This window comes from Astyanax mexicanus, chromosome 17, assembly GCF_023375975.1.
Source record: "Astyanax mexicanus isolate ESR-SI-001 chromosome 17, AstMex3_surface, whole genome shotgun sequence".
In the NCBI taxonomy this organism is placed as follows: Eukaryota; Metazoa; Chordata; class Actinopteri; order Characiformes; family Acestrorhamphidae; genus Astyanax; species Astyanax mexicanus.
In genome coordinates, this window is record NC_064424.1 from 12,755,522 (window position 1) to 12,775,919 (window position 20,398).

The 20,398-nt window shown below is 38.9% G+C and overlaps 1 protein-coding gene across 2 annotated transcripts; it reads right to left on the reverse strand.

Annotated features, from left to right (window-relative positions):
• Positions 1-651: 651 nt before the first annotated feature.
• cpdb (carboxypeptidase D, b) lies at positions 652-19,983 on the reverse strand. Of its 2 annotated transcripts, XM_049466588.1 has the most exons (23): positions 19,292-19,983; positions 17,681-17,928; positions 17,112-17,254; positions 16,574-16,740; positions 16,062-16,423; positions 15,760-15,951; positions 15,475-15,624; positions 15,315-15,397; positions 15,130-15,223; positions 14,404-14,552; positions 13,987-14,156; positions 12,949-13,224; positions 12,637-12,832; positions 11,880-12,018; positions 11,155-11,286; positions 10,964-11,059; positions 10,783-10,844; positions 9,902-10,033; positions 9,403-9,588; positions 7,404-7,500; positions 6,357-6,533; positions 3,760-3,848; positions 652-793 (listed from the first exon to the last, which is right to left on the reverse strand). In XM_049466588.1, the coding sequence occupies exons 1-22, from the start codon at positions 19,906-19,908 to the stop codon at positions 3,790-3,792; spliced, it is 3,927 nt and encodes a 1,308-aa protein (XP_049322545.1). In that variant the 5' UTR covers positions 19,909-19,983; the 3' UTR covers positions 652-793; positions 3,760-3,789. The 2 variants fall into 2 exon arrangements, with proteins under 2 accessions (XP_049322545.1, XP_022531850.2); XM_022676129.2 differs by lacking the exons at positions 652-793; positions 3,760-3,848 and having other exon boundaries at positions 6,205-6,533.
• Positions 19,984-20,398: the final 415 nt, after the last annotated feature.

Consider the following 20,398-nt stretch of genomic DNA (forward strand, 5'->3'; position numbering starts at 1 on the left):
GAGGGTATAGCTACAAATTACATAAATCTAATAAACTGGTGCAATATCAACTCCCATTAGTCATTAACGCTGGAATATGAACAAAAACCTGTATCAGCACTCTCTCAGCATTCTGAGGTGTTTCTATTAGCAGTTGTATCAATTAGCCATGCGAAGCAGGGGAAAAAACGAAAGACAGCAAGGCTGTGAGAAATACAGAGAACAGAGGAGATGGAAGCAAGTCTAGTAATCAATACGCTGTCTCCATAAGTGCACTCCTTTCCTAAGTCTGTGCATTTAGTCATTACCAGCTTCAAATTGAGGTGTGGTGGCAGAGCTAAACTCAGTGCTCTCAGGAAATTAGAAATGGTTGCCATCTGCATGCTAGCATGTTGGATTATGAAAACATATTATAATTCTGATTAATCTGATATATCAGAATTGTATTGTTGTGGACATCCTGTTTGATGTATTTACAGTTTAGTCTAAACATTTCCTTCCCGTTTATAGTGTCATTAAATCTATTAAGTGCCTTTTAGGCCTGATGACAATGATATGCCATAAAAAGGAAATCAAAAACAAAGAGCTTTGAGAAAGGCATGAGCTATCTTAGTCTAAAGTACAAAAGCTTACATCAGATTTGTTTGTACTCAAACTTTCCTTTTATCTTAATATTTTGTAGACACCACCAAACATTCTTCATGACGGGGCAAAATTTCACAGCAGATCTTCTGTTATTCAAAACCACAAAGCCTTTGAGCCACCAATGTCCATAAAGACTCTTGATTTTTCTCTAGCGTCTATGTGGGCAGTCCTAAGTGGGGATAATGATAAAAGCATTTGCCTCAGTGTAAATGGCTTTGCTGATGGAGTATGAGAGGCTGATGTGTGGAGAAGTGCACAGTGTGGTATCTGCAAGGTTCACATTCAAGCTTCAGCATTAACTAAAGATGCCTACAAATGTTGATTAAAACTGACTAATAGTAATTAATATTATTACATATTAACTATTAATAGGTATACATTCAATTAAGATGAACACTGTTGATTTATTTTACAAACTTCATAAAAGATGCAGTGCTTTCAGATATCAAATAATGCAAATAAAACAAGTTCATATTAATCTTGCAACATTTTCTTGGGATAACACTATAGAAGTGAAACTTGGATATCATTTAGTCAGTGAACAGCTTGTTTAGCAGTACAGATTTTCTGCCTTTTAAAAATAACTTGACACAGTCAAAAGTGTAGAAATAGCCGGCAACACAAGCAAGTACACTCCACAGTGAACAAAGTGTGCCCAAAATGTCAATATTTTGTGTGACCATCTTTTATCTAGCTTTAGGTCTGGAAAAATATTTAGTCAGTCCATAAACCTTACCTTTAGCTTCCTCAGCAAGGCAGTTGATATCTTGGAAGTGTGTTTGGGGTGGTTGTTGCATTGGAAAACTGCCATGCTCCCAGTTTCAGAAGGTAGTGGATAATGCTATGCTTCAGAAAGTCAAAGTACATGTTGGAATTCAGCTTCTACAGCCCCAGAACATGATGCTACCACCACCATGCTTACTTGTAGACAAGGAACAGTTGCCTTGGCATTTCTTACTAGGGTGCTGGAAGACATGTTGGACACCATCTGATTTAAATTTAAATTTAACAGCCCTGCTCCCTCATCACACCTGGAACCTTATAACTCTAACGAGTCACATGATACCAGTGAGGCAAAATGACACAATTGGACACAATTTGGACATGTTCACTGTATAGTGTTGTCCCAAGAATAGATATAATAGAATATTTGCAGAAATGTGAAGGGTGTACTCACTTTTGATCAAAATGACACATTAAGCACAGCTCAAATTTCTTGTACCACATTCATTCTTCATTGGATTTGATTTCCTAATCATGTATTAGCTATTGTCACTATATTTCCGTACTAGTCAACACCCATCATCCAAATATCCAGCAAATGAGCTGAATGTCTCCCTTTGGAAAAAGTGAGGAGCACATACTGTCTATGCAGCGAAGAGCTCGCTAAAATGAGAGTTTAGAAATCAATAGCACTTTGCTCCTCCGGCTCATTCAGACTCTCCCCTAGAACAAAGCTTCAGCCGACCCAGGGGAGAACACAGCTCAACTGTGAAAGTGTATCTTCTGGTTGTCTGTCACATCACTGTTGCACGTAATTGATCATAATTTTGTCATATTCAATGATGCATTATACTGATGTTACAGAAAAGTAGCAATGCAGCCTGAATTTCTGATTCTATAAATTTAATTTGTGCTGACAACACTAATATACCTGCAGAAAACTGTTATAGTATGTTGATTCTTTAGGCTTTTTGGTCTGCTCTTCTGTAAAAATTGCTAGAACTGCTTGCCGTGGTCATGTTGGCAGTTGTTTCACTTTTAGATTAGTTAGTTGTTCCAAAATCTTTTGAAATCTGCTATCAGACTGAAGGCCTCATAGAGCTCTCTGGATTTTACCATGTTGATAAAACTAAACTTCAACAAACAATAGCAGACCAAGATAGGGCGTCCACTTAAATTGCACGTAAAGGTGACCCAAATCTGGGCCTTCTGTCGTATGTGACACAGATGTAATTTGACAAAAACACGTTATGTGACGGTCTATTCTGATTTAGGTCCTTAATATCTGTGGTATTGAAATCCAATACATATCCAATTTGTGGCAATGCGACTGGGCCTGAACAGCTAGATCAGAATTCCTGTGGCTTTTTTTTAGTGTTTGGCTATCAAAATAACAGATAGGGCTGAGAAAGATGGTTAAAAATGCCTTTTTTACACTGCTCAATGTTTATTGCGATACACGATTGTAATCAACAATATCCTTAAAATACTCAAATACTTTTCCAGAATCTATAAAGTCATTATTTAAAAAATAATTGTCCAATTAAACTGGACAAGTTCTACTCTTTGTAATGAACTGTACTGTTGTCTCAGTGTTCTTTAAGCACTGGTGATATCCTTGACATTCTTTATAATAATAAAAAGAAAAACAAAAAAGTTAACAAAATTTAAAAAATCATCATAAAATAAAATGCTATCCTTTTGCTACACTTTCACAGTTGAACTGTGTTCTCCCCAGTGTAAAAATAATTTAAAAAAAAGATTAAAACCTAATTTTAAAGGAAGCAAAGAAGTGGCTGTGGCCGAATTACGTGCCCTTTTCACAGCAAGTTCAAACGTGCTCACTGATAAGCCAAGCTGGCAGCCCCTGAAACTCCTCATCCTCCAGCGGTCTCCTGGTAGGCATGTGGGTGAGCTTAGGAGAGTGAACTGTTCAGGGACAGGCAGATGTCAGATATACAGGGTGAGTCAAAAGTCCCAGGACACCCTTTTATTTCAGAAACGCAAGGGAAACAAAACGAAAGTGAAAATGATATCTGAATAGCCCAGCAAGCAATTGGTCAGGGGCCTCTCTTTTAGACTATGTCCGAAACATGGTCACCATCCTGAAAGCAGACAGTATTCTTTTTCTGAAATAAAACGGTGTCCTGCGACTTTTGACTCTGTAGATCACATTATAAAGATATTAGTCATGTGAGGAATTCCAGAAATCTAATTATACAAATAAATAATAAATGAACACACTGCTAATCTCAACTGATCTCATCCAATCCACACACACACACACACACACACACACACACACACACACACACACACACACACACACACACACACACACACACACACACACACAAACACACACACACCTAACCCTGACCCCTCCCCACTCTTTCCTCATCCTTCACTTACTGGAAGTGAGCACTACTGGGACTTCCTGCATTACTGAGCTGTTCTCCACTGTCCCAGCAGCCCAGCCCTGCTCTGCTCTTCCCTGCACACTGTGAAATACACACAAACACACCAAGGCGTTTTATCCTCCAAAACATCAATTAGCAAAATGCATTTCAGATTATGTCTGTCAGTTTCTACAGTGCTGGACAGTGAAAGGTTTCAATACCATGAAGGGGGGTTTCACCCAATAAACTAGGTAGGGGCTGTACCTGCTTTCCAGTCAACTATTTTAACCTCATTTTATTTCCAAACCAACATGGAGCATACAGACTATACTGGACCTTCATAAACTGCAGATACAGAGTTTTGACCTCTATGTGGCAACCTCTACAAGCTGCAATATTTTATTATAAATGGTTGCAAATAATTAAAGATTTAAAACACTCAATTGTGCCAAATACACTGCTCAAAAAAATAAAGGGAACACTCAAATAACACATCCTAGATCTGAATGAATGAAATATTCTCATTGAATACTTTGTTCTGTACAAAGTTGAATGTACTGACAACAAAATCACACAAAAATCATCAATTTATTAACCAATGGAGGCCTGGATTTGGAGCCACACACAAAATTAAAGTGAAAAAACACACTACAGGCTGATCCAACTTTAATGTAATGTCCTTAAAACAAGTCAAAATGAGGCTCAGTATTGTGTGTGGCCTACACGTGCCTGTATGACCTCCCTACAACGCCTGGGCATGCTCCTGATGAGGTGGCGGATGGTCTCCTGAGGGATCTCCTCCCAGACCTGGACTAAAGCATCCACCAACTCCTGGACAGTCTGTGGTGCAACGTGACGTTGGTGGATGGAGCGAGACATGATGTCCCAGATGTGCTCAATCGGATTCAGGTCTGGGGAACGGGCGGGCTTCAATGCCTTCATCTTGCAGGAACTGCTGACACACTCCAGCCACATGAGGTCTAGCATTGTCCTGCATTAGGAGGAACCCAGGGCCAACCGCACCAGCATATGGTCTCACAAGGGGTCTGAGGATCTCATCTCGGTACCTAATGGCAGTCAGGCTACCTCTGGTGAGCACATGGAGGGCTGTGCGGCCCTCCAAAGAAATGCCACCCCACACCATTACTGACCCACTGCCAAACCGGTCATGCTGAAGGATGTTGCAGGCAGCAGACCGCTCTCCACGGCGTCTCCAGACTCTGTCACGTCTGTCATGTGCTCAGTGTGAACCTGCTTTCATCTGTGAAGAGCACAAGGCGCCAGTGGCGAATTTGCCAATCCTGGTGTTCTCTGGCAAATGCCAAGCGTCCTGCACGGTGTTGGGCTGTGAGCACAACCCCCATCTGTGGATGTCGGGCCCTCATACCATCCTCATGGAGTCGGTTTCTAACCGTTTGTGCAGACACATGCACATTTGTGGCCTGCTGGAGGTCATTTTGCAGGGCTCCTCCTGTTCCTTCTTGCACAAAGGCGGAGGTAGCGGTCCTGCTGCTGGGTTGTTGCCCTCCTACGGATTCCTCCACGTCTCCTGGTGTACTGGCCTGTCCCCTGGTAGCGCCTCCAGCCTCTGGACACTACGCTGACAGACACAGCAAACCTTCTTGCCACAGCTCGCATTGATGTGCCATCCTGGATGAGCTGCACTACCTGAGCCACTTGTGTGGGTTGTAGAGTCCGTCTCATGCTACCACGAGTGTGAAAGCACCACCAACATTCAAAACTGACCAAAACATCAGCCAGACAGCATAGGTTCTGAGAAGTGGTCTGTGGTCCCCACCTGCAGAACCACTCCTTTATTGAGTGTGTCTTGCTAATTGCCAATAATTTCCACCTGTTGTCTATTCCATTTGCACAACAGCAGGTGAAATTGATTGTCAATCAGTGTTGCTTCCTAAGTGGACAGTTTAATTTCACAGAAGTTTGATTTACTTGGAGTTATATTGTGTTATTTGAGTGTTCCCTTTATTTTTTTGAGCAGTGTACTTTAATGTGCACACTCTTCTAGATTATGTCCATGCACTTCGTGGTAAATCACTGTATATAGTAAGTGCACTCTACTTTTATCATAACAAATATGCTTTGGCGTTTACCAGCCAACAGGTTTTGGAGGTGCAAAACCAGCCTACATTTATAACAGCTTAGAAGAGCTTAGTAATGCAGTTTCAGGCTCTTTCACCACATACAGGCACAAAAACCCACAAGAAACCTGATACTTTGTCAGCACTCTAATGCTAATATAATTTGTAAATGATGGCCAGTCATTCAGTGACATGATACTACCTGTAAACCAGCTCTGGCTTCACCCAATTATCAATTTCTGCGGGTTAGCAATTTAGCACTGCCTGCTGTACAGTGATTATAATGTTGAAGTCATACATTTTTCAGAACTCATATCAGGTTAATGTGATCTAAATTAAACAGAGAGGATTTTACAAAACACCTTCACAAACTTTATTATTGCAATATATACAACACCATTCAAATACTATTTAACACAAAAACAAGAAAAAACATTCTAAATAATTGATGTGAACGAAATGTGTTGAGATTTGTGTTAGCGATGCTCTAGATAGAACGCATCATCCTCACTCTCGCTCTCCTCTAGAAACACACGCCGCAGGGGCGACTTCTCCGACATAATGGCCTCCATCTGAAGGTCATCTCTTTGGCCTCGCAACCAGCGCATGCCATCTCTGAGTCGGCTGAACTTAGCTGAGCGTAAATGCCAGATAAGCAGGGAGATAAGCAGGACAGTCGGTATGGAGACTGTCAAAAGAGACACAAGGAGTAGGTTAGTCCAAATATATAAAAAAAGTTGTAATAAAACATAGGTTATCAGAGGTGGGTTGCATATAATCAGGTTAAAAAGTGAATACAACAAAAAAAAAAGAAAAAGAAATGTTGAAATAGGCTGCTACTGCTGTTGCAGTTCATTAAATCATCTTTTGGCCAGGTTATGTGAACTATCTGTCCCATGATGTAGTAAACGTGGATGTGATTTCTGCCAGAGGTGCTTGTGTCACGTGTCACGATCATTACCACCTACAGCAATGGCAACTAAACTGTGGGTGGTAATGCTTTGTACGCTGTGAATCAAGGAATGTTAAATACTTTCTTAACTTCAGAAATGAAATCCATCTGGCCCTCACTGATTGAACTAACTCAAAAGAGGAAACCTTTATAGATGTATGTAGGTAATAATTAACCATCAATTTAGATACTGCTTTCCCAGGTATTTTGGCATGACCCTTTTTCTTGAACCTTCATTTTGGGTTACTTTACAACTTACTCATCACAACAATTTAGAATAAAAGGATAATTAAAAAAAGGAATATCTGCATGCGTTTGGTATTTTTTTAAGTTCTCAGCACTAGGAATAAATTTCACACTGAACTTTTTTGTATGTGCATTTGTGTCGCTTTTAACTAGCAGCTGTTTTTTTAATTGTTTCAGAATTTCCTGATGAATAAACCTACACAGTATAGAAGTAGTCCAAAAAGAATTAGAAAAAAAATAATTTTCCAATTTTTTTTTTCCTGTAAAGCTACCATTTTGAAGATTTTGAAGATATTTTTTTTTGGTCCAACTATATAATTATTAGTTGACTATTTGCACTCAAATTAAGTTGTTTCTTACTAGCAGCAGCCAGCACCACTCCTTGGCCGAAATGAGAACTGTTCTCAGTGAACTCGATCACAAGAGGACTCGCCCTTTGATGTGATGACACTTGCACCTGAGAAGTTGGGGGGGGGGGGGGGGAAATGGAACAACATCAGAATGACATCCACAATATCAACACAACACTTACATTTTATATAATATATTTTGGCTTGTGCTACCACCTGCTGGACACTACAGGTACTGCAGACAGTGCTTACCCAGACTGCATCTGTGATTGCGCCTGTTACTGAGGCTGTATTCGGAATGGCATACTACTATACTGCGTACTGCATACTGCACTAGTATGTACTGCATACTACACACTGCCCAGTATGTAGTATTCGGTACTGTAACACTTTTGATTGTAGTACCCTACGCGGTCCTGCTGTGACACACCAGTCAGTCCTCTGTAGTGCTCTGAATTCCTCAGAGTGAGTTGTAAACAGAAAGAACATGAAAAATGTCCTACCTTTTCATTATTAAGACTAATGAGATCTGCATACTGTCCAGAACAGCAATTGCTGCTTTTATTTTAGAGTTTAATGTAAGTGCAGTTAACCCAATTCTAATAAACATTTAGCAGCAGCCCCCACAACCCAAGTTAGTTCCAGTTAAATATGTTTTCCTATTTATTTTAGTAGATTACTATTTTCATCTATGTAAGTACCATCAAGAAGAAAACATTTAAACAAACTCTCATTCATATTTACACAATCTCAACAATAAAAGAAATGAGACACGTTGCACAAGTGAAACAATTTTATTAATTTGTATTCAAATCATTCCCTTATTTAAAAGAAAAATATGTAGTAAAACTGAGGGAATTATTTATTAAATCAAAAGAACGATTTTTTAAACAAAGGTAATTATTTATTAAATTAACAGAACGATTTATTGGAATTATTTATTAAATAAAGAGAACGATTTATTAAAACTGAGGGAATTATTTATTAAATCAACAGAACATTTTTTTAAACAAAGGTAATTATTTATTAAATTAACAGAACGATTTATTGGAATTATTTATTAAATAAAGAGAACGATTTAGTAAAACTGAGAAAATTAAATATTAAATCAACAGAACGATTTATTAAAACTGATGGACTTATTTATTAAAATAACAATCATTTATTAAAACTGAGGGAATTATGTATTAAAGTAACATAATAATTTATTAAAACTGAGGGAATTATTTATTAAAATAACATAATTTATAAAACTGAGGTAATTATTTATTAAAATAACAGAATACTTTATTAAAACTGAGGAAATTATTTATTAAAATAACAGAATAATTTATTAAAACTGTATGTTGCTGCACACTGCGGAGGGTCCCGGCCGCGGAGAGCGTTCGGCGCGGCAGCGGAGGGTCCCGGCCGCGGCGGAGAGCGCTCGGCCGCGGCAGCGGAGGGTCCCGGCCGCGGAGAGCGTTCGGCGCGGCAGCGGAGGGTCCCGGCCGCGGCAGCGGAGGGTCCCGGCCGCGGCAGCGGAGGGTCCCGGCCGCGGAGAACGCGCGGCCGCGGCGGAGAGCGCTCGGCCGCGGCACCGGAGGGTCCCGGCCGCGGAGAGCGCGCGGCCGCGGCAGCGGAGGGTCCCGGCCGCGGAGAGCGCGCGGCCGCGGAGGGGCTCGACAGCGGTGAGCCGATACTTTCCAAAATAATTCCCTTAATTTAAAAATATATATATTTCCATAATTTGAAAATCTCTCGCACTCGCCACCATCTTGTTTTTTTTCTGAAGCGAGCTGGAGGAGCCAGCCGCAATGCATGTTGGGATGCAGTACACCACGAAGACAGCTCTCCATGCACACTGCGAAATCGGAGCGGAGTAGTACACCATCCGGGTACCTGTAGTGCACTACAGATCCTCAGTTTGGTCGCATACTGCGTACTGCATACTGGCTTTAGGCAGATTTAGTACGCGAGTAGTATGTAGTATGCCATTCCGAATACAGCCTGAGTCTGCTCTGACTAACCTGTCTGAGCTGTTGCTGGAAGCCCTGAGCATGGACCAGCAGCTGGTGAGTACCTGGAGGCAGCAGTGTGTGGAAATGGCCCGAAGTGTCTGTGTGCACAAACACAGAGCCATTTACACTGATCAGTGCGTTGGACACAGGCTGGCCCTTTCTGTTTCTCACCACACCGCTCACACCTTTATGCATCTATCAAAAATAAACAGGTTATTTTTTATGTGCAATACATGCCAGAGTGCCTCAGCTAAATATCCAAGTTAATCAGTTACAGAACACTGGTACATATATTTCTGGTACACGTTACTGAATAGTGTCCTGACGTTTTGACGTTTGTCAAAATGGTCCACTCAAATTTTAAGTTAAGTTATTGAGTAAGAATTTCTAATGCATATCTAAATTAGTTAGGAGATTTAAACCATTAACAATAACACAAAACACAACAATTCTGGAGAGCACTTAAAAGACAGTGGAGCAAAAGAAATGATGCAAAAGCTGTTCCGACCTCCAGCAACATGGCAAACAGAGCCATCCTGTGCTCTTCCCAGAGTGAGAACAGCTGCTGAGCAGGTGGGTACAGGCAGCAGCCAGTGTACACAGTGATCTCAGGACACAGAGCCACATCCATGCAGAAATCCTGTAACAAATTCTGATATTTAACAACTGCAGATTTTGGCAATAATCCATTTTTGCTATTTAGGGACTAAAGGAATGGATCACTTTAATAGCACCTAGCATAGTAAAATAAAGCTGGCCAATATGATCAGTAATGTCACTTTTTCTTCTTCGATGTTGGTAATTTAAAATTATAAGTCTAAGCAAACCCTAATGCTCAATTTTAGGTGTAAATTTATTTTAACCCTAAAGAAACAAAACGCCTATTCTGTTTGCAACATCTTTTTAATTAAAAATGCATTTGAGTCAGTTTCCTGTCATCTTTATCCCTGTCTGGAATACTGCCCCTTAATGTCTTGAGCGTGTGTGTGTGTGTGTGTGTTATAAAGCCTGTCCCAAAGACACTGTAGGTCGTGTAATCCTCCTCTATGAAATATCTGATCTTTTTTTTTTTTTTACCCATGTACAGTTATGGGCAAAATAATAGCAATATAAATACAGACAACAGTGTATGCCACTCACACAGACTATGCCATACAATTAAAGTCCATAATTTGACAAACTTATTTGATTTACACGTCTATTACACATTATACAGTCATTTTCCCACATGGTGGGAAAAAATAGCCATTTATTGCAGCTTGACAACTTAAAATGGATCCTTTGCGCACCCCCAACCTCTTTGCTTCTATTGGTAATTGCATAACTGATATTAAATGAGAAATCCTCATGTATTATTCTGTTAATCAGTGCCTTGAAAATGCAGTGTACCTTCATACTACCAGGGTGACTGCTGAATTCTGCACCTCTGAGTATCCCTCCTGGGACTATTGCTGTTAGAGATCATCATTTATATTTAGGAAAGAATGTAACACTTTTTAGAACACAGTAATATTCATGTTTCATATATTTATGATAGTAGAAAATCTTTTGGAACATCTTTCTCGCATACCTGGTCCGTATCTGCACCCAGGAAACCCATAGTGCATCGCAGGGTGATTGTTTGCATACACTGAAGCCAGATATTTCAGTGTCTCTTCATTTTGAGCTAAAAAAGACAGTAAAGAATCTGTTCGATTTCATGCAATTAAAAGAAACAATTTCAAAAAAAGTTTTTTTTTTTTTTATTTAATAATTTTTTACCAGGTTGTGTAGTTTTGTCATAGGGATAAGTGACCAGAAGAGAACCTCCTTCCAGGTTTACAGAGAGAGAGAAGCCTCCACCCTCAATCAGATCCATCATTGCACGTGTCTCTGGCTGCACAGACAAACTGCCTGAACACATTTACACAAAGTATGTGGTTTCTATTTTGTTTTCTAGAAAACAAACATGGTGTCTGCAGGCATGTTTAAAATTAGACCACTTTTGCAATAAAAGACAAAAAAGCAGAACAATTCTAAGTTTACAGTAAGCATGTGAATCTTTGGTATTTGGTTTGATAAAACAATATTTTTAACATCTTGAACTGTTCACATTGAACTGTTGCTGAAAGCAAGTAATGAACGTTCCTAAAAGTAGTGCCTCTCAGAGCCATAAACAATGCTACTGGTTTTGATTAGTTTGCCATCAAATTAGCAAGTTAACTTGCACATGAAATGTTTTAAGTGGGGAGAAAAAAACAAACAATTAACACAAAAATAATTTTTTTTATTAACTGTTTGCTGCATTTCTAAGACCTTTTAAAGATAGATTTACGATGGATTTAAAATATTTTAAGACAAATTACGGCTTTTTTTAAAAAATAAATTAACTGAAAACCTTAAGCATCCATAGACCCTCTGCTGAATACTTTAAATGTTATTAAATCAATCACATCAGGGTTTATCTACAAACACAAAAATAATTTACTGTAAACCCAAATACTTACCGTACAGGAAGTCTGCATCTAGATCCATACCATGTGCATTAGTAAACCCTGCAGTGGAGAAACACTTTCCCTCCTGAGCCACCTCCCTCCCATCTGGATTCACACAAGGCACAATCACGATCCGGCTCCTGTCAATCAGCTTAAAGGGCACAAGAAATGGGAATTAATCATTTCTGTTCAGACGTGTTTATAAGCAAACATACTGTATGTACTACACATAATATAGAACAAATTCTATTGTAATATTACTACATATGGCAATTGCAATTCTGCTTGCATATGTTAAATATGAATAATATATAACCAGTATTAACAAAATACCTTGGACTAATGAAAACAACCACAGAAACATTCATTTGTAACTGTAATTAGTCAAAATTCTCACAGAACATTCTAACATGGTCATAATGCCCATTTACATATCCTTTTGCGAAACGTGGCTATAAGAAATAATAAGATAAAATAATACTACTCACAGCATTCACAATTCTGTTTGTAATACGTCTAAAATATATTAAGAAATTACTAACAAGACAAATTTAAAGATTGACCAGGATGAAGCTGGATCACACAAATACCTCGACTCATACAAACACCCACAGAAACAATCATTTATAACTGTAAATAGCCAGGATGCTCAGAGAACATTTTAAAAACACTGTCATGAAGCCCATTTACATATGACAACCTTCTGTGTTTAAGTGTGACTGAAGGAGAAACAAAAATAAGAAAAGAAAAGAAATCTCATGACGCCCACCTTAGTGATGGTAGGATTCCCACCATAGTTTATGCAAAGAACAGACGCAAACTCCAGCAGCAGCTCTGGCCCTACCGCAGCGTTACCATGGACACCAGTCACGTAACGCATCTTGGGCTCCGTGGGCCGAGATGACTCAGGACTGCCCGAGATCTCCAAAGCCCAGATGGTCCTGAATTCCCAGCTGTGACCTAAACTGATCCCCCCCAAACACACAACAGTCTGTTCACACCATCGATAACTGCAGGGTGCTGTACAAGTTTTCAGACCAATGTATTTGTATATGCCTGTAATTTTAAATGAACCAAATACCTGTACAGGCGAGTGATATGAGGAAAGTTGAGGGTAAGTGCTTGCAGGAATTCCGAGCGTTCGCTGTAGGTTCTGTACTGTAGAGTCCCGGCTGGAAGAAGGCTCTGGACAAGCTGCTCGAGGCCATGAGCAGAAGAGAGGTCCTCCAGCATCCTTTGAAACTCTTCCTCTTCCAGCTGGGCTTCAGGCTGAGGGGGGTGTTCTCGAGTGAGCCCAATATCCACCTGCTCCACACGAGTCTCTGATACAGTGACTGACACTGAAACTGCAGTATATCTGAGAAGAAAACAAGGCAAAGTGATTAATTTAACTGACACTATGCCCGATTATATAGTGAATGTCTACTTCAATTGTCTTATTTAATCAGAAATAGATTATAAACTATTAAAAAAAGCCTGTCTCTGTCTTCTGTTCCATTTTTTTTATAGAGAAAAGGGTGCAGTTCTTGCATCACATATAAAAGACCAGACTACAGCTCTAGTGTTAGAATAGTTCATCTTTAAAAAAAAAATGAGTAACCTTCTATTTCTTGGTAAATGTTAAGAGAGAAATACACAAGATGATGAATAATTTAAATGTTCTAACTGATTGTACAAAAAATTAAGAGAGCCTACACTAACAAAGTTATTTCTATTAATAAAATATTAACTTTCTATTACATTTATGTATAAAGTTATATACATTTCTAAAATGTTTGTTTATAGTTTTAAATCTCTAAAGGGTTGTGCATGTTTTTAATTATTAACTACATTTTTACTAATTAACCCTTTAAATGATTAGAATTACACTTTTATTTATTTATATTTGGGTTTTTTTTACACCCTTTGTTTTAGGTTGAGCACAGCAGAGGTGCTCAATACTGGGCCTTGAGATCTACCACCCTAGAGATTTCAGCATCAGCACACCTGTCTCTGATATTTAAAAGGCCCCGAAGGCCCTCATTAACTAGATCAGGTGTGTTAACATTTGGGCTGGAGGGTGGATGGTCTCGAGGACAGGAATAGACCCTGTCTTACAGTAACCATTTCCATGCCTCACCCAGGGGCGGAAGCCTGAAGCTCATACGTTCCTGGAGCCAGAAGCCTCCAATAGTGTCCTGAGCTGCTTGTGTGCACCTGGTGCCTGGAGCCGTCAGCCACTATAGTAGCATTAGAAACAGCCTGACCAGACAGGACATCAGTCACTCTACCCCTTACAGAAAAATGAACCTAAAAATAAATGTCACAAAAAATGTTAATGATATAAAAGCACAGGAATTAAAACATGCATTCATCCATTACATTACTTAAGCAACATGATAACCATCTGCAAACAGAGTTATCCGTACTGTATTGTAATAGGGATATCACAGTTACAATGGGGAAATATCCACAACACACACTTATAAAGTACAGCCCAACGGTGAAGCATTTAGTGAGAACAAGAGGATTAAGGAAGGTCAGCAGAGAAAAGCACCTGCTGGATGAACTGTAGGAGAACCCTGTGATTCTCTTTCCAGTAGGTCAGCATGTCTTCAGCTCGTGGAGAGAGATCACAGCTCAGGCCAATGCTAAATCCCAGAGAGTCTGTGTTCCAATACGCCCACGTCTGCATATCAATCCCTGCTAGAAGTTGGCAAGACAAGTTAATTTTAATACACTCAATTATAAATGGGCTTTTCTGATAAGTTAATCACTTAGTCCTAAGCCCTGCATTTAAAAAGTAGGTTACTGTAATGCAATGGTCTAACATTTCAAGAAGTGATTTTTCCATTCATATACTAGTCTACATTCATATAAGACTAGAGCTACACTCACATTACAAGTCGAAATCAATTAAATTTTCTGTTTACAGAGAAAATTCTGACCTTCTACAAAGCCAGTCAGACCTTAAGACCCCCTCTTAATGTGGAGATCTGTTCAAGTGTTTTAGCCAGAATAATTGCATTGAGACAAAAGCAACTACTTATTCTGAGCTTTTTACAGCTTTTTAAAATTTGAAACAGTTTCTCCTTCAGTTTAAAGTATTTATTTATTTTCTAATTAATTCTATATCCAAGACCACAAATCAGATATGCATCTGATCTAAAACCACATGTGTAGATGACCCAAAACTGACTTTAAAAAGTGTCCAAACACAAAAATAATGTGTCAATTTAAGGATTCAGCCTAGTAAATGTGAAGAATGTAGTCTAGGTCTTGCCTGTTGAGCCTGCCGAATTGTAGTGCTTAATGACATTTGTCGCTAAAGGTCCTGGAACTGCACAGACTTGAGACGTCTGTAGTGATGAGTATTCCTAAAACAAATATTAGTATATAAAAACATGCATTAAAAAAGCCATTAAACCTCAGCAGACATTGAATCAGTAGCACCACTTTAACACTCACCACTAAACATGCTTCTGCAACTGATTTAAACAGAGCCTTGTCAATGGATTCAACTGAACCTGGATATTTCACTCCAATCATTCCTAAATATAAGAAAAGCACATGCATAAAACAGACTTTTTTCAAAAACTCCTAACAAGGTATTCATATTTTAACTAACCTCCAGTGACACTAGAAGACAGAACAAAGGAGTGAGCCTTGATCCAATCCATCACCGCTGCAGTCTCTGGTTGTACAAAATCCTTTTCAGAATACTGGTCAGGAAAGTTATTGCTCAAATCTGTGATGTGACCGTTCTTGTACGTCACATCTGAGAGCAAGAAAAAAAAAAGAAAGAGAGATAGAATGTATTAGTTTACAGAAATATGCAGTCAATATTGCAATTAAAATAAATAATAAAAAAACAATATCTTATGCATCTTAGATCATTAACCTCTTAATTAACCTTTTATCGTCATTTCATAACCATCAGGGTTCATGGAAGGCATTATGTGCACTCTTGTGGTGTTAACCAGTCGTGTGACATACGCATCACTGCCATAATTACTGCACAAGTACTCCACCAAGTTCAAGAGCATTTCTCGACCAACAGAATCAGGACCGTTTAGGTTTCCCACAAGCATTATCTCTGGTTTGCCTGTTTAAAAGACAAAAAAAATAAACACAGCAGACATATTAAGCAATCAGCTACTTTGGCTCTGCTTTATTCTACTGTATAAACAGCAACAAATGCTCAACAAGCTGCACCTGGCTCATCAATGCCAGCATTAGTGGAAATTTCCATGACGTAGAGCTCCCGACCCTGCACAGACTGGCCCACAGAGTATAGATGGGTGATGGTGAAATGAGCCTCATTTATCTTCTGCAAGAACAGCTCCATGTCTAAATAACTGTGATACCGAAACTCTTGTGGCTGGATTGAGGGCTCTGGAGTGGAAGCCTCTTTGCTGTCAAAGCTCTTATCAGTCAGAGTGTATTCTGTAGTTGGTACAGGACTGGTCAGTGGCTCCGACATTGGCACATCCTCACTTGAACGCTTTAAAGTGAAATTTAATGAAGTGGCTTTTCCTTCAGTCACTATTATATTGTTTACAGTCTTGGGAATAGACCTGAGAAAACAAAATATATAAAGCCCAGTTAACTGAAAACACAACACTTGGTGTATTAGAATTCTACAATAATTTTTTAGTGTAATTATTGTGACCGTATTTGCTTGCCTTTCTAAGATGAAAGATAAAAAACAAGATTATGTTACCCACCCAGGAAAACTAGCTGTGATGTTATATGTTCCTGGCAGCAGCAGGCGGAAATAATCTCCAAATATCCAGGTTGTGATGTTGTGATCTATTCCAGCAACAGAGATGTTTGCATCTGGTAGGCCCATTCCTGAATTGTCCATGACAAAACCTTTGACCCCAATATGAACCTTGAAAAAACAAAGAAAAAGACAAAAATAGCTTCTTTTATTAGACAGCATTCTGTCATTTTCATATATTTACCCTTATTTTAACATTATTTAACATGTATTAAACAAAAGCTAAATACCTGTTTTTCATTACTGCCTGCAAGTTATTTAAGGGTCAGACATACGACAACTAACAGTAACCAGGCTGTCGTAGGTGCCACTTTACCATTATCAGACCTAAACCTGAACTTAATTTTAGGGCTGTTTGGATATGTCAAACCTGATTTTTTCAAATCAGACTTGAGTCACTTTCATGTGTTTTTCTAGACTGGATATTTATTCAATTTGTGGGCATGAATGGGTGAACATAGCCTTTATCTATATCTTCTCACCTTCTCCATATATGCCAATAGAGCTTCTCTGTTATTATTCCACTCAGTATGCAGCTCGGAAGCCAGTGGGTACTTGCAGCAACTCAGTTCAAAAGTGACTTCAAAACAGTTTCCTTTAAGGTAATTGAAGTCTTGCATGCCTCCTGCAATTGGAATAAACAACATAATGTCATTACATGAAAGCAGGGGTCCCACTTATTATAGGAACTTTTGCCTTTTTAACTTTTCCCCAATAAACCTTTCACTGGTATAACAGAGCAGCCCTTGGAGATGGACAAACCATCATTATTTAGGTGGAGCATTACATAAGTGCTAAATAAAAAGGAAACCACAAATGCTTGAAGGAGTAGTATTACTTGGACTCTCTCTCCATTTAAATCATATCCGCAATACATGATACGTGTGCCCATATGACAGAGCAAAATTAGACTTTCATAAATAATCAGTAAAGGTTATCAGCCAAAACATGCAACCCCAGTGGCTTTACAGTTTAACTATTCTGAAACTTCTGCCTTACATTTCCAGGCTATAACTCTGTATAACAGGAAAAAAAAAACATACACATTTACCTTGCACATCATACCACTTCGCTCCATTTGTAATGCCATCTTTGAACTCCACATTTGGGTCATCAGGGCACTGAGGTTTGCCCTTTCTCATAATGGGGTGGTTTTCTGCATAGGTTCTTGCCAGATACTGGAAGAGGGCATCGTCAGGAGACTTGCTGTATATTCCTGACCAGACATGGGATTTGGAGTCATCAAAGGGATAGCTGGCTACGACTGAACCTCCATGCAAGTTACCTGACAGAACAAACCTTAAAGCAAACACAGGAGCATTGCTATTTTGCCTTGTCTTGAAATACCCTGGCCTTGCACAAATCTATATTGAAAACTATAAAGCATTCTGCTACAGGGACAAACATTGACATATGATAGACATATCGTATCGTATCATATCATATATATATATATATGATATATCATATATGTAACCCAATATCCCCCTCAAAGATTTATCATTTATGTGTAAAGCATTTCACATTCCTTATGCTATGACATTAGCAAACACATTGATCTGCCTCTACTACTACTGTTATCTTTGTCTATTGTTAAAATTCAATTATAACCTGAATATTTGCTAGCTAGCTTCCTAATGTGAACAGACTTGAATGCTAGTTTTAGTTCACTGTATCACTGTTATCATAAAATCACCAGTTTAACAGTGAAAAATGTTTACACTGCAAAACGTCCACAGAATATGCCCACTATTACTAACAATAGGGGTGTTCCATATCGTTTTTAGCACATCATTGCCATTTTTAAAAATTGTTAATTTGAATTAAAAAAATATATATTTCAAGAATACAGTACTGCAAAAAAATGAAAATTAAAATGTTACTATCGCATACGATATGATATGGCACACCCCTAAGTGAATTACATCAGATTTGTAAGAGAAATCAATTATCCAAAATTAGAATGTCATGATACTAATAATGCACTCCAAATATCTCTATATATCCAGAATTAAAGTAAAATGAATGATATTGGACAGCATTTATTGCTATTTATAGGTAAATGTTTGAGTAAAATGAACATTGTGGTTTTATTTTATAAACTACGCACATTTCTCCCAAATTACAAATAAAAATATCGTCATTAAGAGCATTTGTTGACAACAAATGAGAAATTGCTGAAATAACAAAAAAAAAAAAAGACGCAGAGCTGTCAAACCTCAAATAACGCAAAGAAAACAAGTTCATGGCGTTTTAGGAGTTAAAAAAAATCACTATTTGGTGGAATAACCCTGGTTTTCATGCATCTTGGCATGTTCTCCTCCTCCACCTGTTTTACACACTGCTTTTGGATAACTTTATGCCTCTCCCGGTGTCGAAATAAAATTCAATCAGTTCAGCTTGGTTTGATGGCTTGTGATCATCCATCTTTTCTTGATTATACGTTATTCCATAGGTGGTCTCTTATTTTTTCCAGAGCTGTATATAGAGTGCATTATTATTAGTAAGCAATCATTTTCATGTTTTTTCTTTGACTTCTGTTACAATTGGGTTTTTAAAATTCGATACCCCTATAAACACACTAAGAACTAGTTAGCTAACAGAGCGTTTCCATGGAATTATCCAGCAGTGAATATGATATTTCAGAAATAGGAGTTCCTACTTTTTCTGTAAAATCCATTTAATGACAGCTGTAACCTCGGGTGCGTCGCTCGCCGGGACACCGGAGGGATCAAACTGGTCTGGGAAGCTCCGGTTGAGATCGATGTATTTGGCGTTTCCTCGCCCCGCACTCCCCCCGCAGTCTTCCTCCGCGGCCCTCTCAAACCCGTCAGGGTTCATACTGGGCATGATATAAATATCCGTGCTGTCCACGAGCTCGGTCACCCGCGGCTCAGCTCCGTACCGAGTCAGGAGATACTCAGCCAGGTAAACAAGCACCTGCCTGGAGACCGTCTCGTCTCCGTGCATGTTCCCCACGTATTTAACGCGAGGTCTGCCCGGGATATTAAAGCTAGTAACGGGCTGAGCCGTGACCCTCAACACCCACAGCTCGCGGCTCTCCACCGACCGCCCCGCGCTCGACAGGCTGCAAATGTGCGGGAACTGTTCAACCAAACGCCAGAGCCGCCGGGTCAGCGCGGTATAATTATAGTACTGACTATAGCTTTCTTCATTATCTGCCTCAAATGTGCCGTAAACACGGTTTAACACGAGCAGAAAGGCGATAATCCCGGTTAAAACATGAATTCCAGTCATAGCGAAGCAGATTTTGGCCATTTTAGCTCAATTCAGTTAATCTTTCTATGACAGGCTCGCGCACATCAGCGCAGGCTTTTCCCGCCACTTTTAGCGGAAACGCCCCCTATCTAACTAACGACTTCCGGAAGTCAATTAATTTTATTATTTAAACTATTATTTTAACGTTGGAAACAAACCTTCTTCCCCTTATATATTACTTCTATTTCACTTCAGTTTTTTTAATCCTGGCTTCTCATCCTTTAAAAAAAATGATCGAGATAAATCACTCCATTAAGATAAAGTGAATCTGACTGTGGTTTTGGCACCTTTGACCGTTAGCAAAGAAAATTTAATTAACCTTAATTATTACATCTTTTAAGGTTGATGATAAAAAAAATAAAAAATAAAAATGTCATTAATGTCAAAAAATGTCATTAAAACAACCTTTATTATTTAACATACCTAAAAGTTTATTAGTTAATGCTGAAATTCTGACATTGAATCAACATTCATTTAAAGGTTTAAAATG

Coding starts and splice junctions, on each gene's coding strand:
- cpdb (XM_049466588.1), bottom strand. CDS start 19,908: ATGGCCAAAATCTGCTTCGCTATGACTGGAATTCATGTTTTAACCGGG. Junction 16,741..17,111: donor TATTGGCATATATGGAGAAG/GTGAGAAGATAT, acceptor TGTTTTTTCAAG/GTTCATATTGGGGTCAAAGG. Junction 12,833..12,948: donor CATATCACTCGCCTGTACAG/GTATTTGGTTCA, acceptor GGGGGGGATCAG/TTTAGGTCACAGCTGGGAAT.